This window comes from Pyrus communis, chromosome 11 (assembly GCF_963583255.1).
Source record: "Pyrus communis chromosome 11, drPyrComm1.1, whole genome shotgun sequence".
Classification (NCBI taxonomy): Eukaryota; Viridiplantae; Streptophyta; class Magnoliopsida; order Rosales; family Rosaceae; genus Pyrus; species Pyrus communis.
In genome coordinates, this window is record NC_084813.1 from 15,657,277 (window position 1) to 15,682,644 (window position 25,368).

The 25,368-nt window shown below is 36.9% G+C and overlaps 1 protein-coding gene, 1 long non-coding RNA gene and 1 pseudogene across 5 annotated transcripts; 2 read left to right on the forward strand and 1 right to left on the reverse strand.

The window, feature by feature from the left end:
- The first annotated feature begins 5,602 nt into the window (after positions 1–5,602).
- LOC137709383 (GDSL esterase/lipase 1-like) lies at positions 5,603–7,411 on the forward strand. The gene is made up of 5 exons (XM_068448477.1): positions 5,603–5,880; positions 5,972–6,093; positions 6,318–6,548; positions 6,665–6,920; positions 7,010–7,411. Exons 1-5 carry the CDS (start codon positions 5,628–5,630, stop codon positions 7,246–7,248), a joined length of 1,101 nt encoding a protein of 366 aa, XP_068304578.1. The 5' UTR covers positions 5,603–5,627; the 3' UTR covers positions 7,249–7,411.
- Positions 7,412–9,493: 2,082 nt separating this feature from the next.
- LOC137708760 (uncharacterized) lies at positions 9,494–15,840 on the reverse strand. Of its 4 annotated transcripts, none has more exons than XR_011064824.1 (7): positions 15,486–15,840; positions 15,068–15,113; positions 14,394–14,522; positions 13,671–13,762; positions 11,764–11,811; positions 11,624–11,661; positions 9,494–11,504 (listed from the first exon to the last, which is right to left on the reverse strand). It is a non-coding gene; the product is annotated as an uncharacterized lncRNA (long non-coding RNA). The 4 variants fall into 4 exon arrangements; XR_011064825.1 differs by having other exon boundaries at positions 9,494–11,242; positions 11,419–11,504; positions 13,671–14,522; positions 15,486–15,832; XR_011064826.1 differs by having other exon boundaries at positions 9,494–9,986; positions 10,469–11,504; positions 13,671–14,522; positions 15,486–15,832.
- A 7,278-nt stretch (positions 15,841–23,118) lies between these two features.
- Positions 23,119–24,433, forward strand: LOC137709069 (GDSL esterase/lipase 3-like; annotated as a pseudogene).
- Positions 24,434–25,368: the final 935 nt, after the last annotated feature.

A 25,368-nucleotide genomic window follows, 5' to 3' on the forward strand; every position in this document is an offset into this window, starting at 1 on the left:
AAAGTCTGACTCGATGACGAACCATTTTCAGCTAGGAGAGAATGATGAGGGACCATCTGAACGGTCACATAACATTACAAAAGATAGACCAAGAAGAGACATTAAAAGACCCATCAAGTTTCAAGATTAATTATTCAATAGTTTGGGAACTGGTGGTTATTAAGTTATGCCTAGAGACTTGTTTTATGCCTTTATTGTAATGTTATGTCTTAATTTCTTCCCTATAAGTTTGCTGGAAGGAGGAGAGGTATTTAGTTTTTGGAGATAAGACAATATAACTCTATGAGTTTATCAATCAAAGAACTCTATTTGCTTCCAATTGCTTTATTGCTAGCTGCTTTTATTTCCTATTCTCTACACGACAACTTGACCTGTTGGATTTGGTATAAAATTGGAATTGTATTCCTAACTAAAGTAAGAATCCTAGTTGTAATGAGTATAGGAAACTTGGACGCAAGTTTCCGGGTGATGTTTGGATTCTAACTTAGTTTAGGACTAGGTTTGTGGCTAGGTTGTCTAGTATAAATATGTGTAAACCTTAACGTTAAGGTGTGTGAATTTGAGAGACTTGAGAGGCAAGAGAACTACTGTGAAGATTAATGTGAGTTCTTTTGTAATCCTTTATTAATTAATAAAGTGAGTTTCCGTTGTTCATATCTTTGTGTGATTGTTTTGGTTTAGTCATCTTGCTTGTGTTACAACAAGTGGTATCAAGAGCTTGGTTCAGTGATTAAGCCAAAACAATGGCAAAACCTGAAGACTCTAGCAAGAGTAGAGATGATGGGGGCAATGAGGTTACCAAAACATCGGTGCAAAGTGCTAGGTTCGAGATCGAGAAGTTTGTCGGGACTAATAACTTCGCTATGTTGCAGTGCGAAGTTAAGGATGTGTTGATACAACAAGGACTACCTGTAGTACTTGAAGATATGCCTATGTCGATGAAAAATGAGGAATGGCAGCGGCTGAATGCTCATGCATGTTCCACAATTCGGTTATGTCTTGGCAAGGTACAAAAGTATGGTGTGATGAATATTTCATCGGCCAAAGAACTATGGGATACACTGGAGTCCAAATATTTGAAAAAGAGTGCAAAAAATAGACTTTATCTTAAAAGTAAGCTTTATCGTTTCCAATATAAGGAAGGAACGAAGATGATTGATCATCTCAAAGAGTTTAACAAAATGATTGTTGAATTGTTGAATTTAGAAGAGACGATCAAGGATGAAGACAAAGCGTTGATCTTGATGAATTCTTTGCCTGAATCCTATGAATCATTTGTTACGACATGGATTTATGGTAGAGAAACTATTAAATTTGATGAGATCTCAAGTGCTGTGATGAATCATGAAGTTCGAAATCTTGATATACAAGAGAGGAACAACTCTGAAGCACTAATGGTGAGAGGAAGATCAAAAGAAAGAAAGTCTGCAAATAGGAAGAAAAGCAAGCCTCGCACAAGAGGTAACTCAAGCAACAGAAAATTCTTGGATAAAGATGAGTGCGCTTTTTGCCATGAGAAAGGACATTAGAAGAAGGATTGTCCTAAAATCAAGGCTAAAAACAAGGAAAGGAAATATGAGGATTCACAGGCAAACATGGTTAAAAAGAAGACTGGCAAGAAGTTGAAAGTCTTAAGAAGTGATAATGGCAGGGAATATACTTCTGATCCCTTCTTCAAGATATGCAAAAAGGAAGGTATTACTCGTCACTTTAGTGTTAGAGAAACTCCCCAACAAAATGGCATTGCATAGAGGTTGAATCGAACATTGCTGGAAAAGGTGAGATGTATGCTTTCACAAGCAAAATTGCATAAGAGATTTTGGGCAGAAGCATTAAATTATGCATGCCATATTTTGAATCGTCTAGCTTCTGCAACTTTAAATGGTAAGACTCTAATGGAGTTATGGTCAGGAAAAATAGCTCAAGACTATGAAAGACTAAGGGTTTTTGGGTGTGATGCTTACTACCACGTGAAAGAAAACAAACTGGATCCGAGAGCAAGGAAAGTTATCCTTTTAGGGTTCAATAGTAGCGTCAAGGGATTCAGGTTGTGGAGCACAGAACTCAAGAAGGTAGTAGTGAGTAGAGATGTGACGTTTAATGAATCCCATATGAAACTTAGAGAGGACAGGAATGTTGTCCATGAGGTGGAGCTATCAACAGATAATTCTCAAAAATCAAGCACTGAGAATGACGAACAAAATAGGGACGACCAAGAAGAAAGACAAGACGAAGAAGTTGTGGTTGACGATATTCAAGAAGAATGCATTGCCAAGAGGAGAGGAAGAAGAGATGTTGTGCTTCCTGCCAGATTCAAATATTGTGTTGCATGTATGGCATACGCGTTACCAGTAATCAAAGTTGATATCCCTACAAGTTTTACTGAAGCAACGAGTAGTGGAGAAGCAAAGCATTGGCATGAAGCTATGGATGACGAGATGTTGTCACTCAAGAAGAATAAAACCTGGGAATTGGTAGAGTTGCCTAAAGGAAGGAAGGCCATTGGGTGCAAGTGGGTATATGCAAAGACAGATAGAATAGATCATGCAAGTCCAGTAAGGTTCAAAGCCAGACTAGTGGCTAAAGGTTATGCTCAGAAGGAAAGAGTAAATTATAACGAAATCTTTTGTCCTGTAGTGAAACACTCATCCATCCGAATTCTACTTGCATTAGTGGCACAATTTGATCTTAAGTTAGTCCAGTTAGATGTAAAAACTGCTTTTTTACATGGAAATCTGTCCAAAGAGATTTACATAAGGCAACCTGAAGGTTATGAAGAACAAGGAAAAGAGGGTCTAGTCTGCAAGCTCAACAAGTCACTATATGGTTTAAAGCAATCACTGAGGCAATGGTATTTGAGGTTTGATAAGTTTATGAAGGATCAGGACTACACTAGAAGTCATTACGATCATTGCGTGTATCACAAGAAATTAAGTGAAGGTACATATGTCTACTTATTAATTTATGTGGATGATATGCTTATTGCCTCTAGTGATATAACCGAAATTACAAAGCTCAAAGGTCAGATGCAGAAAGAGTTTGAGATGAAAGATCTTGGTGAAGCAAGGAAGATTTTGGGGATGGAGATCACTCGAAACAGGAAGAAGGGATTGTTGTATTTATCGCAGAAACAGTACTTGGAAAAACTACTACACAAGTTTGGCATTAGTGAGGAAACCAAATCTGTGAGTACACCTCTTGCTCCTCATTTTAAGTTGAGCACTCAACTATGCCCTAAGCGTGATGAAGAAAAAGCTAGGATGAAAGATGTTCCTTATTCCAGTTTGGTTGGAGGGTTGATGTACGCTATGGTATGTACTCGGCCCGATATTGCTCATGCAGTGGGAATTGTAAGTAGGTTTATGCATAATCTTGGAAAAATGCATTGGGATGCTGCTAAATGGATACTGAGATACCTTCATGGAACAAGGAATACAGGAATTTGTTTTGAACATAATGACGGAGAAATTGATAAGTTCTCCATTGGTTATGTGGACTCTGATTTTGCTAGTGATTTAGACAAAAGAAGGTCTACCACAGGGTATGTATTCATTATGGCCAAAGGTCCTATATGTTGAAGATCAATACTACAACCAACCATTGCTTTATCAACCACAGAAGCTGAATATATGGCGATGGCTGAGGCTATTAAGGAGGCCATTTGGACACTTGGCTTGATAGAAGATTTGGGTGTAAAACAACACAAGTTGGATGTGTATTGTGATAGTCAAAGTGCCATTTACTTGGCACAGTATCAAGTACATCATGCGAGGACCAAACATATAGATGTGCGATATCGTTTTGTTCGAGAGATTATAGTTGAAGGTGAGATTCATGTTAAGAAGATTGCTACGGCTGATAATCCTGCTGATATGTTAACAAAGGTAGTTGGTGTATCAAAGTTCAAGCATTGCTTGGATTTGGTGCATGTTAGACAAGTTTGAAACTTGAAATGGTGGAACGACGGAAGCAGATGAAGTCTCTGATGGAATTTCTTACCAAGGTGGAGATTGTTGGATTTGGTATAAAATTGGAATTGTATTCCTAACTAAAGTAGGAATCCTAGTTGTAATGAGTATAGGAAACTTGGACGTAAGTTTCCAGGTGATGTTTGGATTCTAACTTAGTTTAGGATTAGGTTTGTGGCTAGGTTGTCTAGTATAAATATGTGTAAACCTTAACGTTAGGGTGTGTGAATTTGAGAGACTTGAGAGGCAAGAGAACTACTGTGAAGATTAATGTGAGTTCTTTTGTAATCCTTTATTAATTAATAAAGTGAGTTTCCGTTGTTCATATCTTTGTGTGATTGTTTTGGTTTAGTCATCTTGCTTGTGTTACAACTGCATCAGAAAGATACAAACTTTAACACCTTCTCCTTTTAGTTTTAGTTTCTCTTGTTTGGTTTTTTTTCATAAGTAAATAAGTCATGATTCTTTTTTAATTTTGTTATTATTATGTTTTAAAGGTTTGAGAGAAGGAAAGACTGCATGATGTGGATCTGGTCCATAAGGAGCAATTTATACTTGTAGAGGAAAGAGAGGTGTGACTGAATATCTGTTATGTCACAATGCTACTGAATGTGTGTTTTTTCGACTCTTTCCATCCAACCGAAAAGGTTTATCGGAAAGGTTCACCGGAAAGTGTCCAAGTTATGGTGAACATTTGGTCTTTTCTGTATTCTAATTCTCTACACCAACAGAAGGGAAGAAATTCTAATCGATTAGCTGACTTGATTCAGCCAATAAGAATTGTAACTCTTCATTCAAATAAATCAGGGTCTGTTTTCTTTTTATCAAATATTCTTGTTTCTTTCTTTAATTTTTTTAAGAGTGAAATTAGAGAGGTGGAATATAGTTTGTAAACTTGTCACATTATTTGGTATTAGTTTGTAAACTGAATACCAACATTGAGGGAGGGAGTGGCAATGGTCCATATCGAAGAACTTTGAGCTGTGAAGGGAAGAGAGGTGTCATACATTATTGTTTATGTCACAATGTTACTGAATATTCTTTGACTCTGGCCATACAAAGTCTTCTTTGTTAAATCCTTGCAATCTCAAAGCACTATCTGAAACTATTTTTTTTTCTTTCTTGGTTAACATAATAGACCGGCCATAATAATTTGACATCGAATTTGTTAGCCACGTAAGTAACAAAGAAAGAGGAGTATTAAGTGGTTTTTATTTTTCATTGAAGAAAATTGAGGCTCCACCATAAAACAAATAGGCACTATGGGGGAGTGGCCCTACTTATAAATCCATGAACATCCCTCCTCTCATTAACATAAGATTCATTATCAACATTCATCTCATGGTACAATACAATTATTAAAGTACAAGACATATAGATCAATGAACCTTCTAATTTGGCAGACTCCCTGTGAACGGTACTGGTTGAAATTCGTTTACGTATGCGATTAGCCAAGCCACACCAAAATTCCGAGTCCAAATTTGTTATTATAAAATTAGTATTGTTTGAAATTCGTAACTTCGTATACATTAAATTATGTTATGAGCACCTATATTGGACTAAACAAATTAGTCATTTACTTTTTGCGCAAGAAAATCAGACACCTATATATATGAACCAAAGGATCGAAGATATAACACATACAAAACCAGAACAAAAATGGCAACATTAAGGCTTCAAATATGTATTCTGGCTTTCTGTGCAAGCCTTCTTATTCCAAGCAGCTACAGCCATGGCGAGAAAAAGCATGCAGCCTTGTTCATCTTTGGTGATTCACTATTTGATGTCGGAAATAATAACTACATCAATACTTCCCGTAACTTTCAGTCAAATATTTGGCCATATGGGGAAACCTTCTTCAATTACGCTACCGGTAGAGCTTCTGATGGTCGTCTAATTCCGGATTTCATCGGTGAGATGCTGTAAATAATGAATTGTTATATATCTAATACTAGTGAATAATTTATGTACAAATGATTTTAAAATTTCTATTAATGATGCAGCTGAGTATGCAAAATTGCCATTAATAACGCCGTATTTACAACCCGGGTTCGACAATTATATTTATGGGGTGAACTTTGCATCTGGTGGAGCGGGTGCTCTTGCAGAAACCTATCAAGGATTTGTATGTGGTCTTGCTTATATATATATGCCTTCTTATGTGTTATTATTTTTACAGCACTTAGATTCTATATAAAAATCATTAATTTTTATTTTTACCGCGCAATGCCATGTTAAATTTAACTTCCATCTATCGAATATGTGCCATCATTTGTTGAGACTACTCATTTTGCCAATATATATTGTGTCCTCTCTTCATTAGCATGACCTTGTCATTCTTGTATACAGGTAATAGACCTTAAAACTCAACTAAGTTATTTCAAGAACGTCGAGAAGCAGTTGAGGCACAAACTAGGCGATGCAGAAGCTTACACATTTCTATCAAACGCTGTTTACTTGATTAGCATTGGAGGCAATGATTACTTCATCCCATTCGGAACAAATTCAACTTTGTTTGAATCCCACTCACATGAAGAATATGTTGGCATGGTGATTGGAAATCTCACCAATGTGATCGAAGTAAATGCATTCTGTTTACTTTCTCAAAAATATATAATACACATGCTACAATGTGATACTAGTTTTCTTCTTTTGAAAGTTCGGATGAGTTACTCTACTTCATATACATTTGCCAGGAAATATACAAGAAAGGAGGAAGGAAATTTGGTTTTGCAAACGGCTTTCCTCGCGGTTGTGTACCTAGCATGAGAATACTTAAACCAGAAAGCTTAGGTAGCTGCGTGGAAGAAGTTACAGCATTAGTGAAACTACACAGTAGAGTACTTGCTAAAGACCTTCTTAAGCTAAAGACCAAGCTCCAAGGATTCAGATATTCAAACGCAAATTTCTATAATCAAGTAAATGAGATTATTGGCAATCCATTAAAATACGGTAAAGTATTAGCCGTGATGCATTCTCCGTTTTGATTTAGCTTCTCAGATTGTTTTTAATATTCATTTTGTTATTATTATGTTGTAAAGGTTTCAAGGAAGGAAAGGCGGCGTGCTGTGGCTCTGGTCCATACAGAGGAATTTCGAACTGTGGTGGGAAGACAGGCTCCGCAGAATTTCAATTATGTGAAAATGTTACTGAATATGCTTTCTTTGACTCTGGACACCCAACAGAAAGGGTTTATCAGATAATGTCCAAGCTATGGTGGAGTGGAACTCCGTATGTGACTGGGACTAGCATTCATTTGATGGGGCTATTTGATCTTTAGACCAAACTAGATTTCAAATTTTAAACATAAAATTTAAATTTGAAAGCTTATGTGACATTTTGATTTTTTTTTTAATTATATTCTCCACCCGATATGTCAAATTTAAACCACTATTTATTACATTATTTATTTTTCATGAATGTAATAAGTATTTAGAACAAAAGGTAAGAATAAAAGTTTAAACCACATTATTGTTAGTTCATTGTAAGGTCTTTTCGATAATATCGTTCGTTAAAAAAAAAAAATTAAAGTTGTTGACACTAATGCAGTATTTTTTTACTGTTATTACTAATGTGAACATTTTAACTCATCTTTTAAAGATGCTTAATTATCCCTTCCAAGCTAATCCTCTTTGAAAAAATGCACTTAATCCTTAAATCCCTTAAACTAACAGAATTTCTACTTGCAGTTGAACATCAGAGGCAAAAATAAAAATAAAAATAAAATCCGCTTGGTTATAAATTTTTTCCAGCCATTTGGCGATCCAACCCAACATGCATAGTCATGCGTCCAATAAAAATGCTTGACACTGTTTCACCAACCTGGCGGCAGTTCTTATTTCTCTGTCTCCTCCTTATTTCCAGCCGGAGGGCGGCCTCGGCACAACAACCAAGAAAAAGGAAAAAAAAAAATCACGGACGCATGTAAACTGTAAAAAGGGTATGAAAACGCACATGATTCACCAAAAGTGAAGGAAACTCGTCAAAAATTAAGAAAAAAGTGAAGGAAAAAGGAAAGGCCAAGGGAAATGGGGTCCAGCCTGATGGGTTGTCGGTCGCCCATGTGCAATCCTAATTCCTAATTGCATTATTGGCATAGAGTTGACGGGTTTATTAATTATAACGAAAATTAATGTAAAAAGTTTAAAAATTTTGAGTTTTAATGATAAGGATAAAATAACGTATAAAATAAATAGTACCAAAATTGACTTTTTAGTGTAAAAATATAATTTTTCGTTAAAATAAACAGTAACATGAGTTTTTCGTTAAAATTCTTTTAATTATAAGAAAAAGAAAGTAGTTCCTACAGAAAAAAGGGGGAAAAAAAAATCACAGACGCATGTAAACTGTATGAAAACGCACATGATTGACGCGTATTATTGACCAGAAGTGAAGGAAACTCGCCAAAAATGAAGAAAAAAGCAAAGGAAAGGGGGAAAGGCTGAGCGAAATGGGGCCCAGCCTGATGGGTTGTCGGCTAATTGCATTATTGTAGTGACTAGAAATATTGCCCGCGCGTTGTTGTGGGATTAAAAATCGTATGAAAAAAATGTTTCAAGGCTATAATATATTGTTACAGAATGTTAATGTTATCTACATCAGTACTGATCCAGGGATTTTAAACGGAGGATGCAACAACTATTTATTTTTCCAAAGGGTTTTAAACGCAAGAAATTTACACAGATGATTTGGCTGAGAAAAATGAGAAGGATGAGAAGATCAGAAACCAAAGGTTGAGAAAAGGAAAGCAACAGGTAACTGAAGGAGATTTGGAGAGATGCAATTGAAGAGAACTTATCCACGATGATCGACGCGTGGCAAAACAGTGGAGAACGCATGAGAAGGCTGTGCAAAGGAAGAAAAGCAACGGGCAAGCTAGCATCAAACAGGGGCAAACATGTTCCAGATTTTTGTTTTTTAATTATATTTTGGTGGCAAGGCATGCATCATTGCTGCCAGGTGTGATGAGGTAAGGTTTTTTAATTATTTTTTGGCGGAAAGGCATGTACCATTGCTGTCAGTGTGGATTAGGTAAGGATAAAACGCTGGAATAGAAGAGAGAGTCGAATAACGACACAAAAAATAAAATAAAAGAGGGAGTCAGAATGGAAAAAAAAGATACCCAGGATGATCAACACGTGGCCAAAGAGTGAAAGAATCCCGAAGAAAAGGAGAATAACAATAAGGGTCTCTCCAACGCTAGAAGCAAACAAGAAAAACGGAAGAAAGCAGAGAAGCCAGGGGCAGATCCGTCCGGACACTATTGCTGAACAGTGCCAAAACCCAACTGGGTTTTAGTATATATAATGTGGGTTTATTAGTTTCATAAGCAATTCTGCACATTGTTGCAGACACCACTTCAGATTCAAAATAAATACATCCCATTTGTATTGAATAATTCAAAAATAAATACATCCTCGTTATAACAACTACTATTGCATAATCTTGATCAATCTTTAGTTAGTAGTATTTGATAGTACTAGAAAATATGCCCGCGCGTTGCTGCGGGACTTGAATGCATCAGCCTTAATAGCATGAATAAGACATATTTAACCTGAATAAATTAAACATAATGATGAATGAATAGAGGGATAGATGAGTGAAAAGAGTCGGTAAGATAAACAGCTTGGTTTTTATATACATTCAACATAGGTGATATGAAAAGACATTGTACAATTAACAGGACGAAGTTGAACATTCTTGATTACAAAAGATGTGGTTGCAAAAAATCCTCTATTTCCATAAGAAACAGAAGCAACATGTAGTTCACACATATACTGCCTCTGAAGTTAAGACGACAAAATATGTCCTGCAGGCCAGCCGCCTGTTTTAGCAGTTAACAAAAAACATTAAAAGTATTGCGTTTTTGTTTCAGCAGCTAAGCTTTCAAGCACTAATGTTCAAAGAAAAAAAAATGCAGGACGCCTATTTCCGTAAGAAACAGAAGCAAGATGCAGTCCACACATATTTTGCCCTTGCGGTTAAGGTGGCAAAATATATGGCCTATAGGCCTGGCACCTGTTTCAGCAGTAAACAAAAAACAAAAAAACTGTTCCATTGTTGTTTCAGCAAGTTTTCAAGCACACAGTAACTCCAAGAAAACACAATGTTGGAAGATATAAAAACAATGCTAATTTCAAGCATAAACTATCTCTGAAAAATTAATACCTCACGTTTGTTTTCCCAATCTACGCCATAAATATTACTTAAAATTGAACCAGCCTTAACAAATACACCCAAAATTAAAATTAGTAATAAGAAACTAAAATAAAAGCAAGAAAAATAAAAATTGAAAATTGATAGGACTTACGAATGCCTATCTTTTCTTCCTTCCAGAAAACTACTTAAGAAACAATGAGATAAAGGGTTCCAAAAATAAGAAATATAAGCATTTTTCCAACTTACCGCGTCTCCTACCAAAAATGTGAAATATTAATGTTGCATAATAGAAGAGAAAACAACAGTAGATTTCTTTTATGCACTGCATTTTTCCAACTTACCCCAATATAACAGCTTTCCACAGCATTATATTGTTATCCTGGGGTGCCCCACTAATCCCTGCAGGCGGGTCCTGTTGCAGCCTCTTGAAGTCTCTCATCAGCCTCTTCATTACAAGAGTCGACGTTCCTAATTTGCTACCACCCATATATCATGAACCCAATTTAATAAACTGTATTTTAAGATTAACTATGCATTGAGAGAAAACCAATTTCATTTTTTTTTCCCAATGCCTGCCAAAACATCAAAACCCACATTTCTACACCAAATTGCACACAAAAGATATTGGGGCAACTCATTTGCGCAACTTAAACACATAGTTACCAATACAAATACTTTAAACTACGACGTGGATAGCTTCAGCTGAGCTAGGTATAGACAAATTCAAAGTTCAAGACTTGAAATCAGGCTCAAAAACTGGAAATTTCACTTCAATTAAGCAGCTTTTCAGATGTTTACAACTTAAATATGCATGATAACAAAAAGAATCATCCTTTCTTCACTAATTGGACACTAACCAAAAAATTCTAATTCATATTATTCAGATCACACATCCATACATACCTGAGAGATTTTCTTGTTCTGTTCTTGGTGTATTTCTTATCCACTTCTGTGTATTTCTCTTTTCTTTTTTAATAAATTGTTATAGTTTCTTCTCAAAAAAATACATACCTGAGAACGCTTAATCCCATAAATTAGCAAAAACTCTACTAAACTAAATTCCTAATCCCACTTGACTTCATTGCCCCACACCTTTGTGCCATGTCTCCCATTAACTAAAAACAGTCCCAAATCACACCAGCCAGCCATACAAAGCCACCAGCCACATCAAATATTAGGCACGATTCAGGTAACCAGATTGAAAGAACAGAGTTCAGATAACGAAATGCAATATAGTAAAATTCAAGAACATGATTCAGAGGATTTGAACTATATTGTGTTGAAAACTCACCGTAGAGCGACGGTTCCAGGGCGGTAGCGGTCAGGGTTCTTGACTCCTCCAATTGTGGCCATTGTGGGTGCAGATTTTATTGCAGCCTATACAAAATTAAAACAATTAGCAACTTAGATCCAATAATGTGATTGTTTCTCAGGAAAATTCGCTTGCAATTATTAATTCTAATTTTCTAGCCATTAAAAACCCAAATGAAACACACCTTGGTAGCAAGTACCTTCCCTTTCCGCAATTCTTTTCCTGGAAAAAAAAAATCACATGCATATTTATACACATAAAAGGTTGCAATGAAAAATATGAACAAATGATCTGCTGAAGAAACAAAAAAAAAAAATTAAATACCTCACTTAAAAGGAAAGTTAGCTCCAGCTACAGAATGAAAATCTATATCTTGAACATGAAAATCAATGGAAAAATTAAATACCTCACAATATATGCAATAGCTCAATGAATTAGACACTTAAGACCTATTAAAGTTGTTATTCTTCGAAATACAGCAGCATAATCAATCAAGTTGACGCATATTTCAATCAAACTGATGCCTATTTCAATCGAGCCTCATTAAAAATAGAAAATACAGCAGCACAAAGCATAACGGAAGCTTGGAAATGGAAAAGGAACCTGCAATTAGGTTTCTTTGAGAAGCAAAAATGGCAGAACAGAACCCAGAATCACAAAGACAGAGACAGACTGGAGTGAGTCGGAGGATACAGCAAGACTGGACCTTTCTACCAGGCAAAACAATAGACTGCCAATGAACTAAACAACCTAAACAAATCTATGACAACTTTAAAGAACGAAAAAAAAAATATCTATGACAATTTGAAGAAAGCAGATGGCAAATCAAACAGTAAACAATGAATTAAAAACGATAAACTCATCCATACAATGTTGATGTTTTCTTCATCAGAAAACGTTTCTTCATCAGAAAACGTCTCATGATTCAGACTTAGTACCTTAAACGAAAATGAGGAATACCTACGTATGAAAAAATTGTACTCTCCTACGTTGAACTCCATAACCTTTTGGTAGACTATCTCATCAACAAATAAGAGGGTATCAGTTCAACCATTTATCCAATCTACATGACGAAAATGGCTAATTTCGGTTTTCTTAGAAGCAAAGGACAAAAAACAACCAAGAAACAAAGCAATTAACATAGCACAACCCCCTAATTTACAAAGACATACAGCTAACCCTAGAGGTGAACTAAACAACCTACAAAGATCTATGACAATTTTAATGAAGGAACAAAATATCTATAACAATTTTTAAAAAGAAAATGATCAATCAAACAGTAAAGGATGAATCAAAATATCTTCAACTTGCACACTTTGTTCTCTGCTTCCTGGAGCCTACTCAAAGCCTCAACTGCAGCCCTACTCCTTGCTGCCTATATCTCAACCGTCGTCTCTCCCGTTGCCGTGGCCATCTCTCTCACCAAAATAATCTCATCAGTTCGAATTCCCTAATTCAATCTCTCTTTCCTGCCGTCAGCTTCCCGTGCTTTGCACCGTTTGGTTTTACTTTCATTAAAAAATTAGAGACCTGAATTATGGTGAGAGAACTCATCGATTGAGAAAGGGAGCAAGCAAGCAGAGGCGGGTAACAGAAGGGTCAGTTTTGAATTGAGTGATTCGAAGCTGCTTTGTTTTCACCTAATCCTCAAATCACAATCTCCTCTCTCTCTCTCTCTCTCTCTCTCTCTCTCTCTCTCTCTCTCTCTCTCTCTTTCCCTAAATCACGCTCTCCTCTCTTTCTCTCCCATCAAATCGACCACTCAATCCCCCCCTTTTGTCCCGAAAATCCTCCCCATTTTTCTCCCTGAAATCCTATACCCATCCCCCAAACCCAAATCTGCTTGTGACACTGACATCTCCCCTAACCCCAAATACAGCAGCCTAACTAACCCAATAATTTTTTACTCAAAATACAATAATTTGAGAAAGCAATTGACTGAATGGCCTAGATTGTAAACTAAAGTACCAGTAAGTAATTAAAAAATGACAATGAGCCCAAATTATATGCACCCAGATGAGGGGGAAAAAGAAGAGGAAAACTTTAAGATATAGGGGCAATGGGGTTTGCAGATGATAAGCATTAATCCATGGAAAATGGAGATTGATAAGTAAATTAGCAAATGAGAATATCTGCACCTTTTCGAAAATTGTAGTTGCATGAAATCAATTGCTGGAATTAAGAATATCTGAATATAGAATGTAACGAAATTGCAATTAATAGGAACACACCTGCATAGCCTTCGCTAGCACCTTGACATCTAGCTGCAAAATTCGAACAACAGTGTTTCCAGAAAGCAAAAAAGACTGAAATCAGACAGCATCTGAGCACACGGACAAAACCCCAAAAGTTACAAAATAAAAGCAATTGCGGAAATGCTAATAGATTCATTGTCCAACCCTCATACCTATTTCCCCACAAAACCAAAAACAAAAGGTTAGTTTGCTCCTCTCTGAAGCAAAGGGAAAGAAAGAAGGGAAGAGCAAAATAAAAGCAAAAGGGCAGTCTAAACCTAGACGCCAAGCATAATAAGTACAACTACTGCTAAAACCATTTGTCAGATCATATGAAACATGAATCATGAACATAAACGCATTAGAGTTTCCCTCATGGAATCCTCAAATAATCTGGTAGAGGTTGGATCACCCAGAGACGAAGAAACAATAGTCCTACCAAAACAGAAGCATGAAAAAAAAAGTTCTAAGAATTAGAAAAACATCATCCTCCATACCTGATGAGATATCTGTCTGCAAGGTGTAATCATTTGCATGTTCAATCAAAAAAATAATAAGATTATATTGCTTCCTGCATTTGTTACGAACTCAAATACAATAACAAAGAGAAAATCGATGTGTCCCTAATAATATGCTTGTTGTGTTTCCTTATTGAAATCTGAAGGACCAAAATCGCTTTAAAACGGCCTAAGAAAATGGATTCATATACTATGATCTTACCAAAATGTTTGTGCTCCCTGATTCATATTCAAATTCAAGCTTTTCTTCATCACTTTGCGCATAAATAGATTGGAGGGTAAAACATGTAACGGGGATTCCATTGGGATGCTGGTGTTCATCCATCACAATCTGCAAAATTGACGAAATTGACCTGTACATATATGACTACCAAAATGGCAACAGAGGCAACAATTACGTTCCCTAAGCAATCCAATAACCACCAGAATCTCTCAATCATTTAAACTCACAGTTGAATTCATCAGTTTGCTTATTCATTCCAGTTATGAATATCTTTGTAGGACCGTTGGAATAACGTTTAAAAAAAATTAAAGAGACAGTAACAACATGAAATTGATCAAGACACAGAGCTAAAACAACAAAACACAGAATACCAGGTATTGCTGGATGTAGATATATAAAACAAAGGCACCCATCAATTGATCTAATTATGTATCCATTCCCTATCCATGGCATACAAAGTATCTACTCCTTGTTTACATGTTATAAAATATTTAGTAGACCAGCAATCAAAATCAACAACCCTAACTGTTGTATACACCAAGCTCTGCAACTGAAAATGTTAAATTAAAGTTTCCAACTTAAAACCCTAAATTAAATCCTACAAATTGAAATAGCAGAAAGAGGATTAGAGAGGAGAAGGAAGAATCACTGACCTTTGAGTTGTTGGAAGCTCTGATAGGTGTCTCTTTTCATCCACCCCTGAAAATAGAACCCACAATTGTAATATAATATCCAACCATAGGTCAAGAATCAAATTAACCCAGCCCTGTGTACAGAAAAATTGAACAAATTTATACATTTATATGTACGTATATTCCAGTAAAAAAGATTGAAATGCACTGAATCCTAAATTGCAAAACTACGTCAAACTGAATAAGAGAAGCAGAGAGGGAGTGGGACGGAGAGAAAACCCTAAACAGAACCCTCTCGCAACCTAACACAAAATCCAGCCAAAAAATTCCATTTCAATTTTGACAAAACAAATCGAAAAAGAATAATGAAAAACCTAAACGAATTACAGAGGAACTGATGGGTTTATGCATCAGCAAGGGGAAGAAAAAAGCGACATACCTTCCCGACGCCACCTCAACCCCTCGCGTTGCCCCCATCACCTCGATCCGATCGAATCATGGAGGCTTGGCCCGATCGAAACGAAGCACAGCCTCTCTCCCCCCTTGAAATCTGAAATCCCCACCCCAAAAAACCACGCATGGGCCTTCCTGACACAAAAGGTGGAGTAAGACGACATTAGCGAGAGAAGGGAGACGGCGGCGAGAGGAGGATAGGACAGAGGCAAGACCGTTTGCGTCGTTCTCGCGGGGTCTGCGAGATGGAAGAGGCAAGGAGGGTTTGAGAAGGGAATGGAAAAGGCCGGCTTTACCATTGTTCTTCCTTTCCCACGATCATCAACACCTGTAAATCAAGATTAGCGGCATAGAGAGGCTGTGGCAGTCTTGTAAATAAACTGAAATGTCTTACAAAACACTGTTCATATGAATAGTGCGATTTCCCTTCCTACTTTAGACTAAAGTAATTATTTGATGGGTTTGTAAAGGTTTCAAACTGAATTGAATTATTTTATTTGAATGGAAATAGTATTTGATGGGATGTGATCATTCAGAAATATGGTTGTGACAGTTCAATTAAGGAGAAAGAGAACAATCTTTCCTTTTGAATTGAAGAGAAAAAATATAATTTAGGTTTTATGCTGGGAATTAATTAATATGCCAGCTGGCATTTAAAAGGATGGTGACTTTGTATAAAAGGAGCGTAGCTCCTAGAAATGAAGGCAAATCAGTTTTACACAATACAAATCAATACAAAAAGATATTGGAGCTTTGCCTCCTCTCTTCCTTCCCTCTTCTTCCGTAGTCATTCTTGTGCTACTTGCAGGTTAAATAGGGTTTCTGAGAATTGGGTCTTATCAACAACTATTATGAAGAAAAATCACTTCCACATCTATATAAAGGCTCGATCGCATTGAGTCATTAATCAATTAATTAGTTGAGTCATACAAGTTCATATGAGATCAGTGGTGGATCCACAGAGGGACCTCCCAAGACCCCTCGAAGACCCTTGAATCGTTGCTTGAAATTTTTCAGGGACCCTCATACTCGAATGAAGGTTGTGCAGCTGCAGCAATGGCATCCTCATGGGGAAGACAAAGTGTGGAGGAAGAAATAAAATTTTGCCCTTTTAAGCCTTGGCCCGAGACGCACGTTTTAGCCAACTGATTGAAACCTTTTTTAAAAAATTAAAAAAAAAACATTACACAATGGCAAAACGCTGTCGTTTGCTTCCTTTTTGTTTTAAGTCCCGAAGACCCCCGTCACTCTTCCCAAATCCCCATACCTTACTCATCCCTGTCCCCATCCAAAACCTAAAACCCCCAATTTTCGCATATCCAATCCTCAATTTCCCAATTCTCAAAACCCTAAAATCCAAAAATCCCACCCAAACTCATATTTTAATTTTACTCGAATATCAAATCTCAATTTGTTTCAAATATCCACACCACCACCATTTGGTTCAAGAGTCAAATAAGAATTTTTGGTATTCTAATGTGTAGTGTAGAGATAAGAAACATGGAAATGTTTTTCAAGCAAAGAGCATATTTGCAAATGGAACATTTTCAGACTATGAAACATCATCGTAGATGCTTGAATTAGAATTTTATAGTTTATAATGTTGTTTGCGTATGATTCATGAAGAAAATGTATTATAATTTAACTTTTTAATGTTATTTTTATCTATAAATTTTTTTACCTTTATTATTGGGATCCCTTTAGTTTAAAATTCTGGATCCGCCACTATATGAGATCATTCCATACTTAGAGATTAAGTGAGTATGAGCGAGTTCAACATAATTGTAGTTCGCTGGAATCTTATGATTTAGAGTGCTATTATTGTAAAGAGGTGGTAATTGTATTTTTGGAAACAAGTACCAATAAATCATGAGCACCATAAGGAAGTATAAAACTGGAAAAAGAACCAAATTCTTGACTTGAGCTTATTTTTCGAGATTTTCTTACCCAATTTCTCATGTGCATTAGCAGTGCATTGATTATGATTTTGAAACTATTTGTCTACAAAATAGTATTATTTATTTTGTAACTCTTATGTGTAATTAGGGGGACAGATCCATGGTACTAATTTTTTTACATAATTTTTTACACATGTTTTTTTGGGGCGCTTCGTAATGTATTTCAACGATCCAAACTGTCTATCTTTTAGATCTTCCCTCAAAGATCATGTCTGTCAAAAATCACTCAATTTTGAAACCATATGACCGTTGGATTAAGAGTTTCAGGTTTTCTTTGTAGAACCGTATTCGTTTACTTTTGTTACTGCGAATGAATGTCTTAATAGTATTGGATTTGTCTAAGTTTTTTCATTGATGACGTATGAATGATATCCTAAAAGAGAGACGGTTTGAATTATTAAAAACATTACGGAGTGGGGTCCACACAAATGTGTGTCAAAAGTTGTGCAAAAAAAAAAATTAGTGCCACATATCCGTCCTATGTAATTAATATAGCAATTAGACCATATTTTCTCACCATACATGTACATTAAGCATGTATTTAACTTACCACCTAATACAAATTTCTTCGAGAGTAGTTTGTTCCTAAAAGAGAAAACCCAGTGTTCGGAACTATCTAACCAAACTAACAAGAAATTTTGGGTACACAGCACCAAACTTATCAAGTAATATTCGGTAAAATTCTTGCCGAATATAAATTAAAGAAAACAACTTTAGTTCTGTGTTCGGTTGGTCCCGATCTGCCGAACATTTCACGATACCAAAAAATCTCAAATTATAGAGCACGATTAAATCTTTTAAAAAATGGTTCCATGCCTCTTCTAGATTGCCACGTCTTCGTTGTTCATTCTTCAAATATATGTATCAATGCATCAAAAAAACTTGGAAGATGATGGAGTTGGGTTTTTTGAGGCTTTTGGCGTGAGTGCTAGGTGGGAAGAGGTTTTAATTTACATGTTTTTAGGGTTTGGTTTTGGCAAGAGTGATTGGGTGGGAAATTTATCCTTTATTGTCTTTTCATTCAAGGACATAATCAGAATTAAATAAAATTTATTAATTTTTAGGGCTGTCAAGAGTAGGGCTAGACAAATGGGCCTAGGACCTGCGGGGTGGGCCGGGTTCAGTTAGTTCGGGGCTGGTACAGATTTTGTAAACTCAAAATGGGGCGAGCCGGGGCGAGTCCATGTAATTGGCGGGGCGGGCCGAATCCAAATTTATGAAGAAAAAAAAAAAGGACCACCGACCAGGACCGTTGGTACCGTCCATTATATGGAGATTAAATCTCCACCATTGATTTAAAACAAATCTTACTCTCGGTCTCTCTCCCCACTATCGAATCATCGATATTTCCTAAGTCAGTGGACTCTTCTCTCAATCTCGAATCCCCCATTCAAGCATCAATCTGAAGGTGTCTATGTGGACTCCAACTACCACCGTTCATCGTCATGACTTCGGCTTCTTCGTCAGTGCAGACGCGATATTAGCTGCAAGGACACCAGCAAGGCTTTGGCAAAGATGATCAAGAAGGATAAGGATAGCACCGCCTCCCTCGACGGCCTCACAGAGAAGGAGATTGGCGTCCTCGCCGACTAGGAGAAAAAGTTCGAAGCTTACCCAGTTATTGAGGTCTTCCATTGGTGCTATCTCTCTAGTTTGTTTCTTAATTTTAAGTTGTTTGTGGGGATTCTAAGTAAAAAATAATAATTCCAGAGAAGGAATTTGTTATTTTTTTCTGATGCATGCAATCACTGCTTTGGAGCTAAATTGTGGTATATTGTTAAATTTTGGATTTTGATCAATTGGGTTATATTGTAATGCAATCTTAGGAATTTAGTCATCTGGGTGGGTTGTCTAAAATTCAATTTTTTATTAAAGTTTGTTGCTTTGAAGGTTTTTCCTAAGGATATCAACTGGGTTATATTGAATTTTGAGATTTTCGGTAATTGGTTGTATTGGGAATTTTGAAAAAACCCCAACAAATCTTAAAAATCTTTAGCAGGTCTCGATCTCATTGGCGACACGGAGGATCTGAGCTTGAAGGCGAGAGCGGAGAGGACATCACCGACATCTCCTGGAAAGATCGAGATTTGAGAGAGCAAACGAAGAAGAGAGAAGAAAAAAAAAAAAAAAAAAAAAGAGAAGACCCATGGACCCTGCCCGAACTGGCCCGTTTGAAACGGGCCAGATTAGGTCCTGTTCTTGAATTAGAATTTGTTGTACCTAGCTCGGCTCAGCCCATTCTTTTAAATCTGGGTCCGGTCCAGTCTCTTCAAAATTGGGCCCAGTCCGGCCCATGCCTAGCCCTAGTCAAGAAGGAGTGAAGAGGAAAATGTCACTTAATATTACGAAAAAGATGATATTTCTCTTTACTTGTAAGTGAGAGGTATTAAGTTTGATTCTTGTCAAATGCAGATTTGAACCACATTATTCATAGCACATTGTGAGGATAATATCGTTTGCTAGCAAATTTGAACCACTCCCCCACCCCCTAAGTCTAGATAATATCGTTTGTTCATAAAATCAAACATAAAAATAAAAAGTAAAGAGAAAAATGTTGGGCGTGACTAGAAGCTATAGAATTATCAAAGAGACGGGCCAAATACCCATTTTCAACAACACATATATTGTCCTCAACTTGGTAATTACCACCATCAAAATCCGTCAGGTGTGGAGTTTTATCACAAAAGGCCTCAGTATTAGTTGGAGTGGCATTAAGCATATTTAAACTCTTATTTTCACAGAGATACAGTCGATGTGGGATATTTCAACACGCCCCTCACATGGGATCGAATTAGTGGGTCACATGTGAGAGATCCACACATTGACAACCATGTAGAGCCAAGGGAACACTAGAACAAAACAGTTTATCTACCACGTCAATTCTATCACGGGCATATATAGCTCATGGTAAAAACTATTCAATTACCACAGCCAAGTTTAACTCGTGGTAGATAACATTAATCCACCATGGTCAAATTTTGACCCGTTGTTAAAAACGAATAATCTACAACGGACATTTATATCCGTGATGAAATATCATAATTACCACAAGATATGCTCATAGTGGTTACTTCAAACTACCACATCGTCTTTTGTGAATTCACCACGCCTTTGGTCCGTGGTGAATGTTTTTATCTTCATAATTGAAAACATTTGGAGGAGGCGGGAGATTAAAAATTTGGAGGGCTGCCAAAATTTTGGCATGGCGCCCAAAATCTCTAACTCCCTATTTTCAAAGAGAGTGTGTTAGCTCTCCCTCCTCATTTTCATTTCTCTCTTGCAGCTTCTCTGTTCCTCTTCAAAAATTTCCAAACGCTTCCACCTTTGCATAGCCGAGTCCAATTCAACCTTTTCGGAATCAGAAACAAAACCATCTCTAATTGCAAACCCAACGAGTTCCTCGCAAACTCGTCCTCCCTTCCGTCAACTGTGCACCCAAGTTCGCAACTTCTTCTGTAAGGTAAAAATCCCAAAGCTTGTTCCAATATGCTCATGTATGTGTTCTGTATATGAGAATTCTCTGAAATTCGATCACGGCGGTGGCTCTAACGGCTCCTATTTAGATGATAGGTATGGGGGATACAACCGAAGCCGATCCGATTTGGGCTCAGATACATATGGGAAGTGGTATGATGCTGGTTCGATGCGGGTATGGCTACAGTGTTTATGCTTACGGAGGTGATAAGGTGGAGCCGTATGGGTCATGATTTTGAGTGCCCAAAATGGAATGTAAAGATTTTGTATTTGAAGTCTATTTGTTTGTTAGCATAGAGGGTTTAGTGTTTAGGAGGGATAGACAATTTCATTATGATAGGTTCGGTTTAGTTATAATTGTCCAATGGTAGGCAAGTCCTCCCATATTTGTCTGCAAATCATCACTGTGTTGTGACTAGTAAGATGATTTTTAATGAATTACTGTCTTGCTTTCTTCGATTCTACTTATAAGAGAAACAGGTAACGCAGTGCGCCTCTCTGGTATCTGCGCTCACCACCATCAAGGTTTAATCATCAAGTGAAGCATCAGAGCTTGGTTTTCAACTTTCAGACTTGCACACTAGGTGTTTGTTTTTTGTTCTCAAGGAAAACTGATTTGTAACTATGCATTGGTTTTCAACTTTCCTTGCTTTCTTCGATACGCCATTTTCTATTTATCCAGTATCCCCAGTTTTTCCCCCCGATACCATTACAAGATGTGATGTAAGTTCATTTTACTTTAGCATCAAGTTCGTTAAGGAACTTTTAATTTATGTATTGAGGTAAAAGTAATTAGCTAGAGTAGTTATGATTTCATTTTGTACTCAAGTTCGAATTGTTCTTCTGTAATTTAGTGGATTTAGTGTAAAACAAATATGCATTCCTTGTAGTTTAGATGAATTTGTGTAAAAATCGCTTGTATCAAAAGAAAAACAGTTTGTTATGTAAGTTAAATGGTATCATAGAATTGAAATGTTGTGTTAATCATGACCTAGCTAGGGTTTGGTGCTGATATATTAGTATTAATTTGTTGAGTTAATCACATTTATGTACGTATATAACTGCAGAGGAAGGCACCGGAATGGCCTTAATCACATTTATGTACGTATATAACTGCAGAGGAAGGCACCGGAATGGCCAAGAGCAGTAGCAACGAAGAAGATGAATGTGATTAAGGTTGCACTGCAGCAAATGTGGCATGGAAACAGGACGAGATGTCCGAGAGGAACGATTCCCATACGGCTGAGCACAGTGGATGATGTGCTGAGGGCCAAGTCTATGGCTGACTTTGGCAAGAAACAGCACCGTACCCTAAACATTACTGCTGATCTTGCTTCCATAAGCATCGATGCCCCCGATGTCGTCAGCGGGCAGGTTAAAGTAAACTATTGGTGGTCTCTATTGGTTCCTTTTTCTTTTTCTTTTTTTATTGATATTAGAGAGATATTTTCTCTATTTTTCTTGTTCTTTGTGTTCTGACGATGCCACTTTGAGCCCTCTTGCTTCCTATCTTCTTCTTCTTGAAGTTCCAATTTTTCCTTCTTCGAGTTTACAAGAATGAAGCCCCGCGCTTTCTTCTTAATGCCCTTTCCTTCATAGATCGTTCAAAAATCACATTGGTATCTTGAACACTGTTCCTTAATGAATCATTTCAATTTTTGTACCAGTTGCTTGTCTTTCTTTCGCATTTTTGCACACTATCCCTTGGGGAGCAACGCGACCATCCCCCACCTAGATTAGCCGCCACTGCCAACAACCCCAGACCACCATCGCCACCACCACTCCCACCACCAACGCCGCCACCATTTTCACCACCTCTGCCAGTGCCTCAACTTAGTTGCCACAGCCAACATACCCGCCACCATTGCTACCTATACACCTCCACCAGCCCACCACTGCCGCCACCACTCCCACCACCAATGCGCCAACAAAACCCTCACCGCCACCACCACATTCACCACGTCTGCCAGTGCTTGAACTTAGTCGCGCCACAGCCAACATTCCCACCACCATTGCTACCTATACACCTCCACCAGCCTACCACTGCCGCCAGCACCACCGTCACCCGCACCAATACCCCTACCATCCCCCCACTGACCCGCCACCACTATTTCCATTACCGCAACTCCTAATCACCATCGTCGTCACCACCCACCACCATAAATGCAACTCTTCTTTTTTGCTAAAATGTCCAGTACATGAAATTTTGAACAACCCATCCATTTTAGTCATTGTATACAGCTGCAACAACTTTACATTAAAATTTACTAGACGATGCAACATTCCTTCTCCCGCTGATAACCCTCTTAAAAATATTTACTTTATAGCTTATTATTCTTAAAGCACCACAATTCATAAAAATAAAATCCCATAGGTCATATGAGAATTATTACATTTATTTTACATATATCATACATCAAATATTTCTCTTCACGATGGAATTCATTGTTCTGTAACCTCCTTTCAGGTGATAGACCTTCCTTCTCAACTGTCAAATTTAGAAAGCGTTAGAAAGTCATTGAGACAGGAATTAGGGCATGATGAAGCCGCAACTCTGCTATCAAGAGCTGTTTACTTGTTTGCCTTCGGAAGCAACGATTACATTGTCCCTTTTGAGAAAAATTCCAGTGTGCTTCGTTCCTACTCCCCTGAGAAATATGTAGGACTGGTGATAGGCAACATAACTTCAGCGATCAAAGTAAATTTTAATACCGAAAAAAGAAATAAATAGTTAATTTGACAAGATATATTTTTCCTATAAAGTATTAATAATTTAGAATTTTGATGTGTTAGGAAATTTACAGGAATGGAGGAAGAAATTTTGGGTTTCTTGGCATGTGGCCTGCTGCTTGTATTCCATACGGAAGAGCACTTGAAAATAAAAATGGTGCTTGCTTTGAGGAAATTACACCATATGTGGTACTCCACGATAAAGCACTTCTCAAAACCCTGGAAAAGCTAGAGAATGAACTCAAGGGATTTCGATACTCACTCATTGAAGCTTATGAGTTTCTGAAACGAAGAATAGATCACCCTCCCAAATATGGTGATACTCACTCAATGTTCATAATCTTTTGCCAAAGTTGTTATTGCAACTCTAAAAGGCGATCGTGCACTGCTACCTTATTATACACAAGGACAAATTGCTCTTAAGAAGTGCATGACGACTTTTTCAAAGTGCTATTTTGTGTATATATGCACGGTTTACTCTGATGTTTCATTCATAATTTCATATTATTAATTAATTAATTGTGGTATTGTACTTGGCAAAGGTTTTGTGTAAGGAAAGGCAGCATGCTGCGGCCGTGGTCCATATCGAGGACATTTGAGCTGTGGAGTGAAGGGAGGTTACTCTTCATGTCAAAATGTTAGTGAATATGTCTTCTTTGATCCTTTTCATCCAACTGAAAGGACATACGAGCAGCTTGCCAAGCAACTCTGGATTGGGACTCCGAATTCCACTGCGGGTTACAATCTGAAAACTCTACTTGAAACTAATTAAGTATTAAGCACAGTATAAGCTTTATATATAAATCTAAATAAACACGTGTTGTAACAGTGTTTGTCTGAATTTGAATGATCAGACTAGATCTTCATTAATCCGGACAAATGCTTTGTGTTAGTTTGAAGATAATAATGGGAACTTTAATGAAAAGTTCCCGGTATTGTTCACTTTAACGAAAAACCATATTTTTATACTAAAAAGTCAATCTTGGTACTATTCACTTTACTCTTTATTTTGTCTTTATTGTTAAAACTTAAAGTTTTCAAGTCATTTTCATTACTTTTCCTAATAATAATTTCAATCTTACGTACATAATTCGAGCAGAGAATAAGATTATTGATTTGATTATAAGGAGTTCGGATATGCTATTCCCAATTTTCTGTGCCAAACCATGTCACAAGCCTAATTGGTTTCCATCTGTTCCTTGAGTTAACTCCTCCAAACAACCGTTACATTTCTTAGAGAAAAAGTAAAATTACAAATAATTGGGTATTACTTGGCTCGTTCTATTGTGGAAGTCATTCCTATTTACCTCCGGATGACAGTTTCACATGTGTGCAAGAAATTTTCTATTTGTATTTTTTTTTAGTTATGTTTCTTAGGGTTGGTTTGATATTGCTGTACTTTGAAAAAAAACTACTTCTGTTGTGCTGTGAGAATAAGCAGCTGTGAAATAAAGTAGCAAAGTGTTTGGTAAACTTTTTTGTAAAAGTGCTTTTGAAAAAAAAAAAAAAAAAAAACAGTATTATAGTGTTTAGTAAACTTTTCTATAAAACATATGTGAAAAAAAAAGTCAGTTTTTCAAAGCTGGGTTTTGCAGCTTCTTGTTTTTTGCTTTTTTTCACCCAAAACTATGAAAAAAAGCTGAAGCTGAATGTTTACAAAACACAAAAACAACTCCCAACTTTTTTTTATACCAGCTTTTTTCAAAA

Bases quoted from the DNA above. Each gene is read 5' to 3' on its own strand.
- LOC137709383 (XM_068448477.1), top strand. From the start codon at position 5,628: ATGGCAACATTAAGGCTTCAAATATGTATTCTGGCTTTCTGTGCAAGC. The intron at 5,881-5,971 runs GTGAGATGCTGT...TTAATGATGCAG, and splicing joins TCTAATTCCGGATTTCATCG to CTGAGTATGCAAAATTGCCA. The intron at 6,094-6,317 runs GTATGTGGTCTT...TCTTGTATACAG, and splicing joins CAGAAACCTATCAAGGATTT to GTAATAGACCTTAAAACTCA.